The 19,744-nt window shown below is 56.7% G+C and overlaps 2 protein-coding genes across 5 annotated transcripts in view; both read left to right on the plus strand.

Moving 5' to 3' along the window:
* The window catches only part of CAPN5 (calpain 5), a 53,288-nt gene that overhangs the window by 21,819 nt on the left and 11,725 nt on the right, over positions 1–19,744 (plus strand). For all 4 annotated transcript variants that reach the window (XM_004767985.3, XM_045071324.1, XM_004767984.3 and 1 more), the window contains exons 3-4: positions 1,656–1,787; positions 17,071–17,279. In XM_004767985.3, the coding sequence (XP_004768042.1) occupies positions 1,656–1,787; positions 17,071–17,279 (341 nt within the window). The remainder of the gene's footprint in view (positions 1–1,655; positions 1,788–17,070; positions 17,280–19,744) is intronic.
* LOC106003369 (olfactory marker protein) lies at positions 1,794–9,405 on the plus strand. Its single transcript, XM_013064366.2, has one exon. It carries the CDS (start codon positions 7,085–7,087, stop codon positions 7,832–7,834), a length of 750 nt encoding a protein of 249 aa, XP_012919820.2. The 5' UTR covers positions 1,794–7,084; the 3' UTR covers positions 7,835–9,405.

Genomic DNA, 19,744 nt, shown 5'->3' on the forward strand with positions numbered 1-19,744 from the left:
GGGAGGGGTATGAGGAGGTCACCTCACGTGGTGGCCATGTGGCTGGGGTCCTCTAGGTACGAAGCAGCACCCCCAGTTCCCACCCTGCCCCCCTTCCAGGGAGGTGGGTGCTAAGTCACGGCTCTCCCTGGCTCAGGGCGCTGGTCGGCCTGTGGGCCAGGCCGTGGAGAGAAGATAAGAAGGGTTGTGGGGAGGGAGGCCGTCTTCTTCCTGCCTTGCTTCCTGATAGCAGCCCGCTCTGCAAGTTTCCAGCCTCACTGGGTTCTCATGACCTGGGGCAGAATCACTCCAACCCGCGGCATGCCACAGTCTGTATTATGGGGAAATCACCATAAGGCTTGGCTCTGGGTCACACTGAAGTCCCATCTGGAGCTGTTCATGCCCTCAGGGGGGTTAAGGCCTTCAATCTGGCCCCCCAAAACACTGGTTTTCCCAGGCAGAGGTGCCAAGAGGAGTCCCATACGCCTTATTGAGAACCCCTAGCCCTTTTCCCCTTATCCCCGTAGAATGCCCGGCTTCTGGGATTTGTGGCATCCCCACAGCCCTACAGGGGTATGCCTGCTTTGCACAGGTGAGGAAATGGAGGCTGAGAGAGGCTGAGGCACCGGCCTGAAGTTTCACAGCCAGCAAATGTGTCTTCCTGACTGCTGCCTTCTACTGGCTGCCTGTAGTAGGACCTCAGTAGCTCTTTGTGATGGAGCCAGGCCCAGCTATGTGTGGGGCATATTGTTCAACCTCTCTGGGCCTTGGTTTGCTCATCTGTACTGTGGGCATAGTGCCCACGTCTCAGGATCATGGTGAGGATGGGTCATGGCGCCAGCAGGATGACTGGTGCATGGAAGGCCTGTCTCAGTGTTTACCACCTCCACCTTGGGGAGCATTCCCTCCCTCCCTCTCAGCTCTGTGGAGTAAAGATGCTTCAGGACACAGGTGGGCACCTGCATGCCCCAAGCAGACACCTGGACTGGGAAAGGGGAAGGGCACTGCCTTCCTGCCCAGCCCTGTCTCTGCCTGGCCCATTGGACCCACACTGGCCACACAAAAGACCCTCTAGGAGCTCTGCTCGGCATTGCTTGCTGTGTGTCCTTGACAAGTCACTGCCCTTCTCTGAACCTTCATTCCTTGGCCATAAACTGGAATAACAACCCCACACTCCTCCATGGGGTTGAGGGTGCAGTGAGACAGCCTGAGGGTGTGCTGGCCTGGGACCTGGCGTGGTCAGCTCCCTGCTTCTCCCCTGCCCTTGCCACTCATTCATTCTCTGTGAGTTTGCTGTTTGTTTCTGCCTGGGGCCCTCACCCTCTGTGTGAATGGGGGCCCCTGAGGGTGGGCTGGGGTGGGCACTGCCAGCCTGCTGCTGCTGGGGGAGGATGGGAATTGACCCTTTGCTGGCTGGGGAAGAGCACAGAGGGCAGGCAGAAGGGGGTGCCCTGGAGCCAGTCCCCCAAGCCCTTCCACAGCATCTGTTCACCCTTGAACCTCTGGCCCTGAAGGGCAGACTTCTTCATCCAGGGGAACGGAGAAGGGCCTTCTGGGCAACCTGGGGGGAGCTGGATTCGGAGAAACTGACCAGCCACACTGGGGCCCCCGGTCTGCAAGGGGAGGCGGGCCAGTCTCCACGCTGGCAGTGAGGTCCGCTCTTATCTTCTCCGCAGGACATCTGTGAGAACCCCCGCCTCTTTGTGGACGGCATCAGCTCCCACGACCTGCACCAGGGCCAAGTGGGCAACTGCTGGTTTGTGGCGGCCTGCTCGTCGCTCGCCTCCCGAGAGTCGCTGTGGCAGAAGGTGAGGCCTGGGGTGGGGCCCTCACTGCTGACCCGGGGAGGTGCACCCTGAGCTGGCAGGTGTGATGTTATGAATGCCTGTGCCGGTGTGGGGAGGGGTGACACCAGCGCTCCCAGCTCTGGCTGAGCAGCAGAATCGCTTTTCCCTCACCTGCCAGCTTAGGTTCTCCAGGGCCGGGTGCTGGGAATCTGTGTGGCTCCCACGGGCATCCTGATGTGTCCCCACCTCAATGTTGGGGGCCCACAGTGTCCCTGGAGCCCCCTGGCAGAACTGGCGCCTGAGAAATGTGGAAGCTGCCTGAGTCGGGTGCAGTGTGGAGCCACCACTAGCTGGGGCTCAGGAGGCCCCCTGCCAGAACCTGCTGTATAGACTTAGCCAGTCAGTCCTCGTCCTTATCTTGGCCTCCGTTTTCTCCCTTGTTCAGCGGGTGTGGTCCAGCTTGTTTTGTTTCATGATTCCTGGTTCCAAGTGCTGATGTTCTGGACCAGTGCCAAGGGCTCATGATGGAAAGAGCAGTCTCTGGTCGTGACACTTTGCCCTCTTGTGGCGACACTTGGAAGTGCAGCCCTTTAATCCCACAGGGAGAGCTCCCTTTCTGGGGAGGCTGGGAGGCTTGGGTAAAGGCTGGACTGCTGGTCTGTATAGAGTCCATCAGGACTGCATGCAGGTTCCTGTGCTAGCAGATACCAGTCATTGCCCCCTGCTCCTCCCTGCCTTTCCTGCCCTTCCTATAAGGAGTCAGCAGCAGGCCTTACAAGCTCTGGGCATCTCAGCCTGATGGTTTAGGTTAAAGCCCTTGCCTCACCATTTGGTAGCTTTATAATTAGTTCTGTTTACTCATACGAAAAACCAGGATATGAGGGTAGCTCCCTCTTGGAGTTTGTTAGGGCAAAACAGGAAACTGTTCTCAAAGGGCCTATGCAATGCGGTGCTCAACGAGTGTGGGCTGCGTTACCCATGTTTTGGTAATTAACATTCATAGAACATGATGGGTATTCTCAGGCAAGCAGGGGGCATCCGTCAGCTGTCAGAGGGAACTGTGCCCTTAGCCGGGGCTGGGACTGTGTTAGGTGCCCTACTGTCATGCCTTCTGAACAGGGGTGTGACCTTTCAAAGCCACCCCAGGGTATGTATCCCTGGGGTCTGGCTCCTGATGGTCCGGGGGGGACCCAGGTGCTGGAGAGCCCTCAGCAAAGGTCACTGCTGCAGCCTGTAGACGGGGGTGATTGTAGATATCCAGGCTGGAAGGGCCTCAGAGAGCCACATGTGGGATCATGTCACTCATGAGCCTCAAAGACCAGAGAGGGCTGGGGCCCAGTGTGTTCTCTGGATGTAGGGCTGTCCTCTCTGCCCCTGTCTCCAGGCTCCAGGCCCCTTCTCTGAGCCCAGAACAAGGTCTCCCTGCCTCTGAGCCCATCCACAGCTATGTCTGGGGCTGACGGTGGCACTTAGGAATCCTGTAGGGCTGGCCCTAGACTTCCCACCCTGTCCTGTAATCCCCTGTTTACCTGTGGTCTCCCTTCTTGAGGTGAGCTCCCCATGGGCAAAGCGGGCCCAGCTGTATCTTCCAAATGAGCCCAGCAGGGTACTGGCCCAGAGAAGGCTCAAGAAAGTTCTGAGAACAGAGTCCCTCCCCAAATTGTTGGATGGAGCTGTAAGCCGCCAGTAACACCACGGCCGGCCCTCCTCCCCTATGCCTCCTGGGGCCTTCAGTGGGGCCAGAGCCTGGCCCACCGTGTGCCCTCCTGGGAAACAGGCTCTCTGGTCATTCGTAGGGAGGAGCCTCCACCTCCTGTGTGTCTTGTCCTGGGCCTGGCCTGCGGCAGTGAGTGGAGGAAGGGAGCCAGGATCCTCAGGCAGGAGGACTATCATTGAAGCTGTGGCCCCTCTGTGTTTATTTGTTGCTGGGCGGGAGCTTCTGCCTGCAGGGGGTCAGGGCTCCTGGCCTGGCTGGTCTGGAGTCTTCAAGGACTGGGAGGCAATCTCCAGGAGCTCCAGTCCCTAGGAGGCTGGAGGGAACAAGGTGTTCTCAGCTAATTGCACTCCGCCTCCTGGTGCTGCTGTGGTGATAGCTCCTGGGTCCTAGAAGGAGGTGGGGGGCCCTGGGGAGCTTATTACTGTGCCTTACTCCCCTCCTGTCCCTGCTGACTGGGCCCTGTTTGTTGTCACCCCTCACTTTTGGGCCTGTTGCCCTGCAGGGCCTCCCCTGCCCCACCCACTCTGTTTTCTCCATGGAGCAGGGGTGCCCAGCCACCCCCTCTCCCCCCACCCACTTCACTCTGGGGATGCTGAACCTCAGGACACTGGTGCACCATGCCCGTAATATGTAGTGCCCCCTCCGCCAGGAAGCCACCCCTTTACCTCTAGTTCTTGATGCAACCTGGGGCTGATGGGCACAGGATTTGAAACCAGCCAGACCTGGGTTGGATGCTCGGTTGGATGTCCTTGTGTGACACTGGGGAAGTCAGGTTCCTTCTCCTTGTCTTGGCGTAAACCTGACCTTTCTAGTCCCCAGGATAAATGGAGCCTGTGGTGGGAGAGGGCAAGCCTGTGGTATTTAATGGCAGTATACCTGTGTTCAGTCCCTCCCACCCACCCCTGGATTCCCCACCTGTCCCTCTGTTCTAGTAGACACTTCTTGGCGGTGGACCTCTCCCTCCTGTGGGATCCCTGGTAGGGACGTTATGATCTGTCCATTCTCTGAGGGCGGGACAGTGGACTTCAGGTGACTGGGTTTTGTGGGCCAGGAATCAGGACGTGACAGTGGGCTGGAGCATTTGCCATCAGGCCTGGTTCATTCTGGGTGCTCACCTCCCCCAGAGCCTGGTGCAGGCCCAGGCGTGGGGGCAGGCCCGATCCCTGCTCTGAGCCTGGAGCCTCGGGCGCCCCCGGCCAAAGGAGGAAAGCCGAGCAGAAGTGAGTGCCTGGCTGTCTGAGAGGGAGGATTGGCGGGTGGCCGACATGTCCCCGCGTAATCTGCGCAGCTCATGCCCATGAGCTACAGAGCAGGTCATTCAGCCCAGGTAATGGGGCACCCGATGTACCCCATGCCATTCCCAACACTGGGGATAGAGGATGTACACAGGTACTGCGTCGCTGAAGGCTTGCTTTAGCTGGAAACAACTGGTGTTGGGGTTTACTCTGTTTCCCTCTAGACTGTTTCTCCAGTTGGGGTTCAAGAGGCATTTGCATTGCTTTTCGGTACACAGTTTTACAGTCACATAGGCAAGTTTGGAACCTCCTCTCCTCCTCTGCTCATTCCTACTCCAGGCTCTAGTGGGTGTCCCCAAGGTGTCCAGTGGCCAAGCAGAGAGCCGTGGGTGGCCCTGGCCCCACCTGCAGCCTTCTTCCTGCTTCCTCTCCTCCCTTTCCACTCTGGCCTCTCCGGCCTTGCCTTTTTGAGGCCCAAGCCCTGGACACCTTCCACCCTCAGCCTCCTGTTGGTCGGCAGCTGGCCCAGGCTGAGCCCAGGCTCTCCCCAGGGTCATATAATCCCTGGGTCTCCCCGGCATCCTGCAGGTCCAGAGATGAGGTGGGCATTGTCACTCCCCTCGGTGCGGCTTCCAGAACACACCCTCCACTTGGCAGCCCCTATAGGCTGATGCCCTTGGCTCTCCACGCCCCCTGGCCCTGCCCACCTGTTGCCATTCCTTGTGGACCAGCTTCTACCCGGGCCCCAGGGGCTTGGAGCCTCCAGTCTCCCAGCCTTTTCTGCCCAGTGCTACTGTGTCCCAGGGATTACCACACCCATGTGGCTGACACCCTGCCCTCATCATCCTGGCCTCAGTCCTGTTTGTGGCTTCATCATCCTTTACCATCAGCAGCCTCGGCCTCCACTCTCCATGGTGGCCACAGCCCACACCCCCAACTGCCTTTCCCGCAGAGGTTCTGCTGAAGGTCCAGTCTCCCTGGCCTCACCTTCCAGGCGTGTCCATCATCCTGCACTTTAATACACACCTGCCCCTAAACCTCATTTTGGCTTCCGGTCAGTGTTTGTGTACTCTCCCCATATGCACATCTTCGCCTCTGGCTGGCGTTGGCCTTGGGCCCTATCACATTAGTTCTCTTCTCAGTGCCATTCATTCATTCAGTCATTTAACAAGCGTCTTCTGAGGGCCTCCTATGTGGCAAGCCCTGTTCTAGGTGCCGGCTTAACTCCACAGGAATTCCTCAGCCGTGTTGTTTCCCTCTCTTCTGACCCTAAAGGTACAGAGTGAAAGGTTCTGGGAGGGTCAGACAGCTTGAGGTTTCGCCTCCTCTTGAATGCCCTTGGGGGACTGCCCCCAGCGGCCTCCAGAACTGACCTCAGTTGAGATGTTTACAACAGACAGCTGCTGGGTGATCACGTGGCCAAGATCCCACTGACTGATTTAGCCTCCATCTAGCAGTTACTTTGCTTGTGGTCCACTAGACCCTCCAGATCATTTTCAGTTGTTACACTTTGGCCTGTGCCTCTGTCCTCTTTTCTGTGTGTGGCGTGTCATGGCAGCTTCCCCTTTCCCCTCACCCCTTCCTCACATATTCCAGTTCTTCCATTTACTAGAATATACTAGCTGAGCCCCTGCTTCCGCCTCAGCCACTGTAGAACAGATGTCTGTCAGATTCTCTCAGCCTCAGGTCTCCTAGGGGAATCTGAGGCTTGATGTGGATAGAATACGTGCTAGGATTCAGTGGGGAGGAGGCAGGGCCAGTGGACAGGACTCCTGTAGGTCAGTGATTCTCCCAGTCCCTGGACCAACAGCATCAGCATCCCCCGGGAAGGTTGGCAGAAATGCAGATTCCTAGGCCTGGTCAGCCCTGTTCAATCAGAAGCAGTGGGGGTGGAGCCCAGTGATCTTGTTCTAGGTCCTGCAGGGGATTCTGATGAGATCTAAAGTTTGCCAGTGGGGTTAGGTGAGAGATGGAGGTGGCCAGGCTGGTCCTGGCACAGGGGCTGGACTGGAGGGCTCCCAGGGCCCCTGGGAGGCGGAATGAAGGCCTTGGCGGTTGAATGTGGAGAGGAGTGAGGGTGAGGCTGAGCTGAAGGCGAGGTGGCTTCAGGTTCTGGTTGGGGTGGAACCTCTCCCAACAGCAGGCCCCCTCCGTTCCTTGTCCCCCTCCTCTCCTGCCAGGGGGTCTTGCAGCCTCTCCAGTGCACCCCTGCTCCCCAGTTCCCTCCCTTTCTTACTGCCCCAGGCACCCTCCCTTCTTCATAAACAAGCCCTTCCGTGGGAGTCAGGTTGTCAGGGCTGTTACCACAGCAATTGACATCAGCAGCCTGGTCCCTGAGGAACCTGTCACCCTTCTGCCCGCTGGCTATGCCTCAGTTCCTGCCTCTTGGAGGAGGAGAGAGAAGGCGTGGGGGGCCTCCCATCCCCATTTTGAGCACTGGGCAGGGCAGGGCCAGGCTGGGCCTAGGGGCAAGGAGAGGGGAGGGGCCGGGGGAGGGCCAAAGGGTAGGCGGGGCATCCTTGGGGGCCTCTGGCCCTGGCTGTGAGGCCCCTGCACACACGGCACACGGAGCTCCTAGGCACACGGGGCTCCCAGGCAGCGTTGCAGCAGCAGCAGCACCCGGCATGGCGGAGGACGGGCCGAAGCAGCCGCAGCTCAGCATGCCCCTGGTCCTGGACCAGGACCTGACCAAGCAGATGCGGCTGCGTGTGGAGAGCCTGAAGCAGCGCGGGGAGAAGCGCCAGGACGGCGAGAAGCTGCTGCGGCCGGCTGAGTCCGTCTACCGCCTGGACTTCGTCCAGCAGCAGAAGCTGCAGTTCGAGCGCTGGGATGTGGTGCTGAACAAGCCGGGCAAGGTCACCATCACGGGCACCTCCCAGAACTGGACACCCGACCTCACCAACCTCATGACGCGCCAGCTGCTGGACCCCGCTGCCATCTTCTGGCGCAAGGAGGACTCGGAGGCCATGGATTGGAACGAGGCCGACGCCTTGGAGTTTGGGGAGCGCCTATCAGATCTGGCCAAGATCCGCAAGGTCATGTACTTCCTCATCACCTTTGGCGAGGGCCTGGAGCCCGCTGACCTCAAGGCCTCTGTGGTCTTTAACCAGCTCTGACGGCTGCTGCTGCTGCTGGCTGCCTCGCCCTCCCCATGCCTGCCCGCCTCCCCCTCCCCTTTACCCGAGGCGTGTGTTGGAGGACCTTCTCCTAGCTGCTGATCTGCCCTCAGCGTGCCCAGGACCCTCTGAGCCTGTGTGCTTCCTTCTCTCCTTTCCCTGGTGCTGGCACTCCTGCTCCCATGAGGAAGATGCAGAGGTCCTGTAGTCTAGAAGCTGACCCGGCTGCCACTGCTTCTGCTGTAGACCATGGAGGCCTGGTGGGACCCAGGGCATGTGCCTTCCCTCTGCTTCGTTGTCCGGAGAGAGACTCAGAGAGGCTGACAGAGACAGACAGACACAGAGAAAGAGATCCAAAGCACCAGCCTTCGGGCTTCCTCAGGAGACGGAGAGACAGACGACAGAGCGGCCTCCCTGGGGAATCACTGCTCTCCTGGCCGCAGTGCCCTTCACTGAATCCCAGAGGTGAACAGTGAGCCCGGGGACCCAGGAAGGCACCGCTCCTGGCCCGGGCCTGGCATGGACCCGGGATGCTTCAGGGGCCCCAGGACTTCAGGCAGCATTTGGAGGGCTGATCTGGGGCAGTGGGGAGCAGCTGGCAGGCTCGAGGCTGTGCTTGCCAGCTCCTGCCCTACTGGGGATGACTTCAGGGGGTTAAGTGAGAGGGAGGGAACATGTGAAAAAGTTACGTAGAGATGCATCTATCTGTACGTGTGCGTATATACTGAGAGAGCGTGCTGTGTTCGTGGCTATGTTCTAGAGCCTGTACCTGCGAGCAAGTCTGATTTTAGATGATCTACTTTGTATTGCCCAGCTGGTTCATGGGTGGCCCTTAGTAGGGGCTTGGTCAGGATAACCTTGGGGAGGGGGTGCTCCTGAGCTGAGAGCCTCTGAGGTTCATACAGTGAAGCAGGGAACAGCATAGTGAAGGGATTTCCCTCTGCCAGGGGGAAGCAGGAGAGAGGGGTCCAGAGCCCTGGAGCTGGAGTCAGTAGATTCTTTGGGGCCTCAGTATCCCTGCTGGGATGTGAGGTTTTTCCCTGCTCCCTGGGCAGGAAAGGCTCAGGCCCAAGGGGCACCTCAGGAAGTACTCCCAACACCCTGTCTGTCTCTAAGCCAGCTCTAGGTGGTTTTTTTTTTTTCGTCAGGAAGAGGCCCATGACACTTTGCTCATGAAGCAGACCCAGCGAGAGCCACAGGGCCCAGCGAACAGATGCACTGGGAGAGGGCAAGAGCCATCCACAGTGGCTGGGAATGCTGGGAGGGTGAGCCCCATTCGAGGCGTGCAAACAGGAGTGGGGTTTGGGAATGGACATTCTTTATGTGGGGAATGGCTGTGGTGTTTCTGACTCTCCGCTCGGGGGCCTGTTCCCGGCGGGGCTTGAAGTCTCAGTCTGGTGGCCAGTAGGGCCATCCGGACCCCCCGAGATGGTCCTGCCCTTCGCCTCTCTGCTTGACCTCCGCCTGCAGCTTGGAGGACCCTCTTGCTGCAGACTGCCTGTACCCTCACCCTGAGCCCCCACATCCACTCCTTGCACTGTGTGTCCCCAATAAAGCCTCTGTGCCCTCACCTTGTGGTGTGCAGTGTCTCACCGCGAGCCACCCCTGCCCCCCCCGCCCCCACGAGCTCTGACAGCCCTCTCCAGTCCCTGCAGAGCCCTGAGTATCCCCTCCTTGGCCTTTTCCTGCATTCCCACACCCTCCCCTGGCTGCTGTCAGAGATGAGGCCTGGAGCAGTCAAGGGACTGGCCCATGGTCAGACATCAGGACAGAGTTAGAACCAGGTCTCCTGATACTCAGTGGGGTACCAACACCCCTGGCAGGTTTTTCCCCAGGAGCCCCCAGTACGGCCTCTGTCTGAAGCGTGGGGACATGCTGAGGCCACTGAGAGGTGCCATCTGGTCCTCAGCAGGTGGAGCCCAAAGGGGCTGGGTGGGGATGCACCAAGCCACATACAGTCTCCAGGGTCCCTCCCTCATGGGCTGGCTGGCCAGGGGGCAGATGGGATGGGGAGTGGCAGGGGTGGGGTGGGGCTAGGCCTACATCACCAATTTAATGCATGTCCTCAGGCAGCCCCTGCCCCGCTGACCAGACAAGAATGATGTTACCACATCCCTTTGGTGCCCACTTGGCCCTTCTCTAGAGCTCTTTCCCTTGTCATCTCTCTGGAGCTCATTCAGTTTAGGACAGAGACAAAGTGGCCTGGAGGATGAAGCCATCTGCCTAAAGTCACAGAAGGCGTGGAGGGGCTACAGGAGGTGGCCGTGTTTGGACCAGGCTCTGGGTCTGCGGCCCCCTCAGGTGGGCAGGGGGAGGCCTGCTTCTTCCCAGTGACGGAGGTCACATATTTTTTTTTTAAAAGATTTTATTTATTTATTTGACAGAGAGAGATCACAAGCAGGCAGAGAGGCAGGCAGAGAGAGAGGAGGAAGCAGGTTCCCTGCTGAGCAGAGAGCCCGATGTGGGGCTCGATCCCAGGACCCTGAGATCATGACCTGAGCCGAAGGCAACGGCTTAACCCACTGAGCCACCCAGGCGCCCCGGAGGTCACATTTTGCTTCAAGGGCCACACTTGAGATTTTGCCTAGGAATGACCCTTGTTTCAAAAGGCTCCATACAACCAGGTCTCACTTCCCAGTCCTCCACCCCGGAGCCCTCCCCAGAGCAGCTGTGGCCATCTTGTTTCCCTTCCCCGAGCCCTGCCCTTCCAGCCCTGGCCTCCATCCACTCCTGAAGATCCCTGCGGAAGGGATGGGGGCAACAGAGCCCAGCCCTCCCACCCCTGCTCCCCTCCTTAGCTTGACAGCCAACACTGGGCTGGGAGGATGCCAGGAGTCGGAAACAAGGACCCAGTTCCCATGGAACCCACAGGAAACCGTAGAGAGAAGAGACCTGCCATCTCCTGAGCTTCTTCCTTTCACTGAGGCAGCGCGTGCCGTGCTGAGGGGCCTGCCACTGACCACCTGTGTGACCCTGTTGGCAGGGACTAATGATGATGCCTCCTTTTACGGTCCTTGTGAAGCCTGAATGGGTTTATGTTAGTGAAACTCTTCAGGGCCTCAGGAGGGGGCCACACAGCACCTTCTCTCCATTTGCTCTTCGTGACTCTCCTGGTTACTGGAGATAGACGGTCTTTTCAGTGATTTTGAGAAGATTGTCAGGAGAACCTATTTCCAGAGGAGCAGCACCGGGTTCAGAGAGGTGAGGTGGGTTTCCTGAGGTAGCCCAGCAGCCCAGTGCTTCTGGGAGCAGGTGGTGTGGGGTGAAGGGACGGACAGGGGCCAGGCCTGGCCCTGGTTGGAGTGGACGAGAGGGCATTCTCCTGTGCCATCATCACCAGGCTCAGGATGGCCCAGCAGAGGGGATCTTTAGCCCGAGTGGTGTAGCTGGGCAGCCCAGCAGGAGAAGGCCTGCCCTGACCCTGGAGTCCTGCCCGGGTCTCTGAGCATACGGCCCGGCCCTGTGGACAGGAAACCCCAGACCCCTGCAGGTGCATCACGTCCTCACTCTGCGTGGGGAGCGACGGGGCTCTGCTTTCCTGAGGGTGTGGGGAGTAGGGTTGGGGGGCCCAAGCTTCCTGACCTCTTCCCGTCATGGCCTCTGAAACCCGAGAATTTGAGACTCTTGCAATCAGAAGCTGAGAACTGAGGAGCTTCAGGTGCTTGAAACCAGGGACCCTCTATTTTACCCACCTGACTTGGGTAACACTGGCACCACCCGCCCCCTGCAGCCCTTCAGACCTCAGCTCTACCGGCCTTGGGCGGAAATGCCCCCAGCTGGCCCTCAGACTCCTGGACAGAGATCTGTGCCAGTGCCTTCCCTGCGTCATGCTTGCGTGCACGCTGACACACACTCGTGATGCCCATGTGCACACACACATGTGCTGGTGCTCACACACACGCGTGCTGTGTCCACCACGGGCACTGGCATTCATGCACTCGCACACTCAATGCAAGCATGTCCCACTGGCTCAGAGTCCGAGGGCAATTTGAGCTGGGAGTGCTCCAGGCCCCGGGGACCCACGGTGCCTGCCTGCCCTGAGCTTTCTGGGCTGATTCTGTAGTGGGTGCCAGGGGCTTTCCAAATTCTCCATAGTCCTTGCCCTGCTACCGGCTCAGTCTAAGTATGTGCATTGAGCCCTCAGGCCTCTTTTCCCATCTGCGTGGGGCGGCTGTTGCTGAGGTTCCTCTCGGGAGGGAGGCTGCCCAGGTCACCTGAGCTGCCCGCCAACCCCAAGGTTTGCAGGACGTTGTTTGGGTGCACGCACTTGTCCTGTGTCCCCCAGCGGGATGAGCCCTCCTTACAGGTGCACAGCCCTCCACTGTTAAGGTGACACCCCCAAAGCCACTGTCAGTCCTGGGTCTCCCAGCAGCCCTGGGGTAGAGGAGGCAGAGGCCAGCACTGAGGCTCAGCGTGGCGGCCAGTCGAAGCGAAGTCCCGGCCATGCAGTGTGGTTGGGCAGGAGTACAGTAGCGGCTGCAAGGTCACTAGTTGGACAGGGCCCTGCTGCAGCTGGCACTTGGAGACTTTTCTTCCAAAAAGACTTGTCCAGCTGGGGAGCTGACCTTTCTATACAGGACATGGGGCGGGGATCTGGGGGAGAATGGGGCTCAGCCCCACCCTCCAGAAGCTCCCTTCTGGAACAGGAAAGAGCCTGGGGAGGGGCTGCCCTGGGAGCACCAGGCCCGGAGAGCCTTGCATACTGTTGCTCCGCTCACCCCCGAGGGACAAGGAAGGTACCGGAGAGGGAGCCACGTGTGCAAAGCCAAGGTGGCCTGAAGCATCATGGGCGTAGATTTTCTGGGAGCCCGAGGTGGGAGGTGGTGTTGGGGGCTGAGGCCGAGAGGGTCAGCAGAGCCTCGGCTGTGACTGCTGGGCCAGGGAGCTGGTGGCCCTGGGGATGGGGCCTTTCAGCTGGAGACAACATGGGAGGAGAGAGATGGCTTACTGTGCTCCCTGCTGCCCATCCCTCCACCTCAACAACTGTCAGCTTGCGGCCACTCGTGTTTTCCTCTTATTCCCCTCCCCCCACGCCTTCCAGGCCACATATCATTTCATCTGTAAATATTTCCCAGTGCATCTCTGGGTAATAAGGGGTCGTGAAAAACAAAATAAAATAAAACAAAAACAAAACTCTGTACCTGCAATCCTAGAACAACTAAAATAGTTTCACATTTCACGGTAATTCCCTCATAGCATCAAACGCCCAGTAGGAGTTTTGGTTTCCAATTTCTGCCATAAATATCTGTGTGTATGTGTTTTAATTTTATTTAAATTCAATTAACCAACATAGAGTACACCATTAGTTTCAGATATAGTGTTAAATAATTCATCAGTTGCTTCTAACACCCAGCGCTCATCACGTCACGTGCCCTCCTAATGCCCCTCACCCAGCAACCCCATCCCCCCCACCTCTCTCCTTCCTCAACCCTCAGTTTGTTTCCTAGAGTTAAGAGTTTCTGTTGGTTTTTCTCCCTTCCCGATAACATCCCATTAGTTTTCCCTCCCTTCCCCTGTGACGCTCTGAGCTGAGCTGTTTCTTTATCACATGAGTGAAGCCACGTGGTAAGTCTTTCTCAGCCTTAGTTTGCTCAGCATTATCCCCTCCAGTTCCACCCACGTCGATGCAAATGGTAAGTATTCATCCTTTCTGGTGGCTGAGTAATATTCTGTTGTGAGTCTGTATCACACCTTCTTTATCCATTCACCCGTCTGTGGACTTCTCGGCTCTTTCCAGTTTGGCTACTGGGGACATTGGTATGAACATTGGGGTGTATGTAGGTGGCCCTTCGGATCACTGCATATATTTCAAAGCTGTGACCATCAAGGCAGTATGGTACTGGCACAAAAACAGACACATAGATCAATGGAACAGAATAGAGAACCCAGACACGGACCCTCATTTTCTCTATTTTTTGAGTGTCTTCTATTTTCCTGATTCCTGCTATCTTTATTATTTCTTTCCCTTTACTTGGGGAAGATTTTTTTTTTTCCTAGACTCATGAGGTAGAGATTTCTTCAATATTAAACCTTTTCTTCCATCCATCGTTGGCTTGATTTTCATGGTAGTATTTCAAGTGTTCTCTCTGCTCCACATTTCCTGTAAGCGCAGACCTCCCCTAGTGGTTCCGTGAGGTTTAGGCACAACTTTTTGGCATGACTGCTTCACAGGAGACCTTGCGTACTTCTCTCACGAGGCACGTGATGGCTGCTTGTCTTTCTTTTTCATGATGTTAGAAGCCATCCATGACTATTGCTAAATCCATTATTTGCCAGCGGTCATAAAATGGTGAGTCTCTTATTCTAGTCTCTTCCTCATTTCTGAAGCTCATCTCCAGATACAAACCCCCTTCATCTGCTGCTCTTGGTTCCCCACTGGCCCAGTTGGATAAATCCTGATTCTTTCCCTTAATTTTCCAGTTTTAAAAGAAAAACGAGTTGATTCCCAGCTATCCTCCAAGAGTGACTGATGACTTGTTGTTGTGAGTATTGTTGTGATCTCGTAGATGGGAACCTGTCTGATGTGTTTTGATCCATTGCAATACTTACTCTTACTGATGCTGCACTTGGCCTGTCTCTGGCCAGTGGGAGCCTCTGTAGGTTGGTCTTGGAATCCTGTGATGTGGCCTGAGGGTCTTCGGTTGCTTCCTTGATTCCTGGTATGACTGGACGTGGTGTGGAAGCTTTGAGTTTGAGGGCCTCTATGAGTACACCTTCTTGCACAGTGTCCTCCTCCTCGCTCAGGACCCTGCTGGCAGCAGAGGGAGTGTGGGATAAGAAACCAGCCTTGCTAGGCTCACCGGCCATGAGGTAGGAGGGGAAACTGAGGCCCATGGGGATCCCTGACTCAGGATCTCCAGGCCCTAGAGCCTCATTAGCTGCTTCCTGAGCCACAGAGGGCGCAGGGCCAAACCCCAGGTTTGGCTAATGATCCTTCTGCATCCCCAGCAGTAGTCCCCGTGCCCTGTGAGGGCCCCCTGTGAGGGCCCTCTTCCTCCCCGGGCCCCATGCAGTCCAGAGCTTTCAGAGCAGGGGGTAGTGGGGGAGGGTGCATGGGCCTGGCTGGTGTGCTCAGCTTCGGACTCCCTGTCCCTCGGTGCTCTTGGGCAGCTCCTCATCTCTCCACCTTCCCATCTGTGCAGTGGGGATGATAAGCCACCTTGCGTGTACCTCATTTTTGATACAACTTTCTGTCCTGAAAGCAAAGTGAGAGAGGGTGCTGGGTGCTGGGGCAGAGGCTGGCCTGGGAGGTTTACAAAAGAACACAGAATTGACTGAAAAGGGACCACTGGGCAGTGTCGAGTTCTTGCTGGGTTCCAGATGCTGTGCGAGGCCCTGAAGCCCCGAGTGTGAATCCTGCCTCCCTCCCCGGTCCTCATGGGCAACACTGCGCCAGCAACTTCCCATGGTATTGCCCTGAGAGGTGGTGGGAAGAGCGGGGGCGCGGCTGAGTGAAGAGCCCGGTCTGTGTCTGGCCTTGGGCAGACCTCCGCTGCTGGCAGCTTCATTTGCTTGGTCTCCAGTGTCTCACAGGGACCGTTTGTCTTTGCCAACATCCCTGTTGATGGTAAGAGGTGTGTAAACAAAAACCCTCTTAATGAGCGTGGGGGTTGGGGAATGGCTTTTGGCTGAAGTGTCTGTGCACAGGCTGGTCCGGGCCTTGGGATTTATGGCCTTCTGATGCATCTCTGGTTTCTCGGCCTGGATGCCTGCATGCTCACCCCCATCCCTGAGGGTGTTTTTCTTCCAGAAGGAGCTTCCCATGGTCCCAACCCCTGCCTTGGTCCCATGCTGGGGAGGGCCAGCAAGTCACCTGACTCTAGGGTGAGGGGATTTCCCTTCTCTGTCCACCTCCTGCTGCCCAGATTTGCCTCTTTCCATCAGACTAGAGGCCTCCTGAGGGCAGAGACCATACCTGATTCACCTGGGTCCTAAGTGTCAGCACGGGTCCCCTGCAGAGTGGTCTGCAAGTCACAAGTCTGAATCCTGGTTTCAAACCCAGGTCTGTCTGACTCCAAAGAATGTGTGTTTTCTGACTGTGTGGCCCTGGGCAAGTTGCTTGCTCTCTCTGAACTTCAGGGTTTTTTAGCTGTAAAGGAGGGATAGATGATAATAATCTATGAACAGGGTTATTGTGCGAATTAAACTGAGATAATCTGTGGTGGTTGCGGACGTGGCACCTGGCATGTCCCAGATGTTCCATAAATGATATTGTTAGAGACCCAATCAATGCCTGTGAATTTTAACACCTGTTGATTGAGCACCATCTCTGGGCCAGGCCCTGGACAAGGTGCTGGGCATATGGCAGTGACCAGGCCTGATGTCTTCCTGCCCTCAGAGAGCTAGACTTCCAGTGCTAAGTTGAGCGGGGTGACACATGCTTGTTTAATTATAATTGTGGTAATGGTCCCCGAGGAGAAGGGCCAGGGGCCATGAGTTGTACAGATGGGGTCCTAGTAGTCTAAAAAGTCAAGGAGGGCTTCCTGGAGGAGGAAGTGGGTCGTTAAGGGCAAGTGAGAATCAGCTGAGTGAACAGAAGAAGGAAGAGCAGGTGCAAAGTTCCTGAGCAGAGGAAGAGCCTGGAGCAGGGAGCAGGGGCTAAGGGGCTAGAAAAGCCAGCCCGGAAATTGGTGGCAGGACAGCGCAGCTTAAGGATTTGGACTCACTTCCCAGGGAGGTGACATGATCAGAAAGATAGATCACTGTGCTGCTGTGTGGGCCAAGGGCACGTGTGGCAGCTAGTGCTGTTAGAGGGTTCTGGGCTCGGAGGTGGGGGCTGGTCAGGCTAGCGCCAGGGGCAGATGGGAGATGGATTTTAGCAGAATGTGGGAGCTCAGATTGCCCGAGTAGGATGGACTGAGGTAAAAGGAGGGGTCGCTCAGGCTGGACTGGGTGCTGGCAGCGCCATTCACCAGATGGGGGCTGGGAGGGATGTGGTGTGTTTCTGAGGGGGGGGGGGGCGCAGAGGGAGGCACCAGGAAGGGCGCAGGAAGCTCCTAGGGTCTTAGAGTGACAGCTGGCAGGAGCCTACACCTAACCACTGCAGAGAAGGGAAACTGAGGCCCAGAGGTGAGAAATGTGCACCCGAGTCCCACACTCGTTCATGGCAGAGATGGAGACAGGACCCACTATTCCTTTCTCCTTTGATTCCCTCCAGGCAGCCCGCCGCCGCCGTGTCCTCAGGAAGCCACATGTGACCTGCACTGTGTTCCCGTCCTGTCCTCTTTCCTATCCAGGTCATCCCAGACTGGAAGGAGCAGGAGTGGGACCCTGAGAAACCCAATGCCTATGCAGGCATCTTCCACTTCCATTTCTGGCGCTTCGGGGAGTGGGTGGACGTGGTCATCGATGACCGGCTGCCCACGGTCAACAACCAGCTCATCTACTGCCATTCCAGCTCCCGCAACGAGTTCTGGTGTGCCCTCGTGGAGAAGGCCTATGCCAAGTAGGTACAGTCAGGGGACCGGTGGGTGGGGGGCCAGCCTGGGGCAGCTTGGCTTCCAGGCTCTGTGTGTCCGCACCTCCAGCCAGTGCTTCCGGCACAGAGGCGAGGGGCTGCTTCAAAGTCACACAGTGCGCTCAGAGCCTGGGAACCCAGGGTGTGGCCAGCTGAGCCTGCGCTGTGGGGGTGGTGCCAGGGGGCAGGGTCAGGGAGACCTGGACTGTAGGTCTGTTACCAGGTGTCCTATCCCCAAAACCCATCCACGCAAGGAAGAATAGCTTCTCCTTATTCTACCTGAGAGGGCAGAGCCAACACTCACATTCGGGGTGCTGGATTTTCCCCTCAGATCCAAGCTGCCAGGCCCTCCGTGGCAGCCTGGCTGGGATGTGGGCTCTCAGAGCCCTGGCTGGTTGTGGAGCATGGGCCCTCCCTGCCCATTGGGCTCTGAGCTTCATCCACTCATCCATCTGTCTACCTGACAGTCCATCTATTCTGTTTCCACCGACCCCCACTCCTGCTCTGTGCCAGGCCCTGGGTCCCCAGCACGGGCCCCAGCGAAAGCTGGCCGAGCTGTGGAGGGCTTTGGGGCAGAGTGACCTGCTCAGGCCCCTGCAGGTCAGGGGCAGGCCTGGGGCAGGACGGCGAGTGGGGCTGGAGAGCCCATAGGCTCTGTGGAAACCTCTCCCTGGTTCTGCCTCCCAGGCCCACCTGTTGGTCTCCCTGGACTGTGTGTGTGTGTGAGACAGGAAAAGGAAAGACACCAACTTTCAACATCAAACTCAAGAAAACACAACACCGACAGATTCCATTTTCAGTCCAAAGGGAACCAATCTCGCCCCCTGGTGGGCTCCGAGTCTCCAGCACCCTAGCTGCGGGGGCGGGGTGGGGGCTTCCCTTTCTGGAAGTGCCCCTCACTAGCCCCTCAGTAGCAGCTTCTGCTTCGGTCTCTGCGTCTGTCTATTCCCGCTGGATCCTATAAGCGGAATCTTACAGTATTTACCCTTTCGCATCTGGCTTATTTCTCGGCGCGCGATGCTGTCCGAGCTCACTTCCGTTGCAGCATGCCAGCGTGTCCTTCCTGTCTAGAGCGGCACAGAATTCTGTTGCGTGGATAGGCTCCACTTCGTTTCTCCATTCATCTGTCGGTGGACTCGGGTCGTTTCCACCTTGGGCTGTGGCGAACATACCGTGTGAACATGGGTGTGCAAGTGTCCCTCCGAGTCACTGCTCTCAGCTCTTCGCAGTGTACACCTGGGAGTGAGCTGCGGGATCTCATGGGAGTTCCGTGTTTGAATTTTTCAGTGACTGCCCGACTGTCTTCCACAACAGCTGTGCTATTCATGCTTACTTCTAAAATTGTAAAATGAATGCATGTCTCTTAGAGCAGATCCAGCAAATATAGAAACCCAGGAAGAAGGTAATAAAAGTCCCCTGTGCTCCTGCATATTTTCCCAGGCCTCTCTACTTCTCTGTTTGGGGCCACCTGAGTGAACCAGGCTCCCTGCCTTCCGGAATCTTTGCTCCCCTCCCTTCCAAGGCCCGGCTGTCCACTTCTGTCTCCCTCCCTGTGCTTCTTGTATCCTCTCCACACCCTCCCCACCACTTAGAAACTCCTTTAATATATTTTTCTAGGGGTGCCTGGGTGACTCAGTTCATTAAGCAGCTTCCTTTGGCTCAGGTCGTTATCCCAGGGTCCTGGGATCGAATCCCACATCTGGCTCCTGGCTCAGCGGAGAGCCTGCTTTTCCCTCCCACTCTATCTGCTGCTCTTCCTGCTTGTACTGTCCCTTTCTGTTAAATGAATAAATAAAACCTTAAAAAAATGTTAAAACATTTTTAAAAAAAGATTATTTATTTATATGACAGAGAGACACACAGCTAGAGAGGGAACACAAACAGGGGTTGTGAGAGAGGGAGAAGCAGACTTCCCTGCCCAGCAGGGAGCCTGATGCAGGATTCCATCCCAGGATCTTGGGATTATGACCTGAGCTGAAGGCAGCTGCTTAACTGAGCCACCCAGGCGCCCTCCTTTAACATCTTTGATGGCTCTTTTTTTTTGTAGGTTACCTTGTAAAACCTGCGTTCCTGTTTTGTGGGGAACCGCAAAAGATAGGTCAGGTATAGATTTTCATAGATATGTGTAGATTTTCAGTTTATGTAATCTGTTCTGTTATATATCCCATTCTGCTGCTCATGTTCATGTTCAGCACTGCCTTTAAGACTCCCAGCCTTTTCCTAACATTCACAGAAGAAGCTACAGTTGTGCCCTTGGCACCTGGTAGGTTGTACATAGTAGACGATTAGTGTTTTTTATTTTTATTTGTTTATTTATTTATTTATTTATCAGTAATCTCTACACCCAATGTGGGGCTTGAACTCATGACCCTGAGATTAGGAATCCCATACTCTACTGACTGAGCCAGCCAGCCATGCTCAATGTTTTTTAAATGAACTATTGCATACATTTT

Source organism: Mustela putorius, unplaced genomic scaffold (assembly GCF_011764305.1).
Source record: "Mustela putorius furo isolate JIRA1106 unplaced genomic scaffold, ASM1176430v1.1 tig00003987_pilon_pilon_pilon, whole genome shotgun sequence".
Taxonomy (NCBI): Eukaryota; Metazoa; Chordata; class Mammalia; order Carnivora; family Mustelidae; genus Mustela; species Mustela putorius.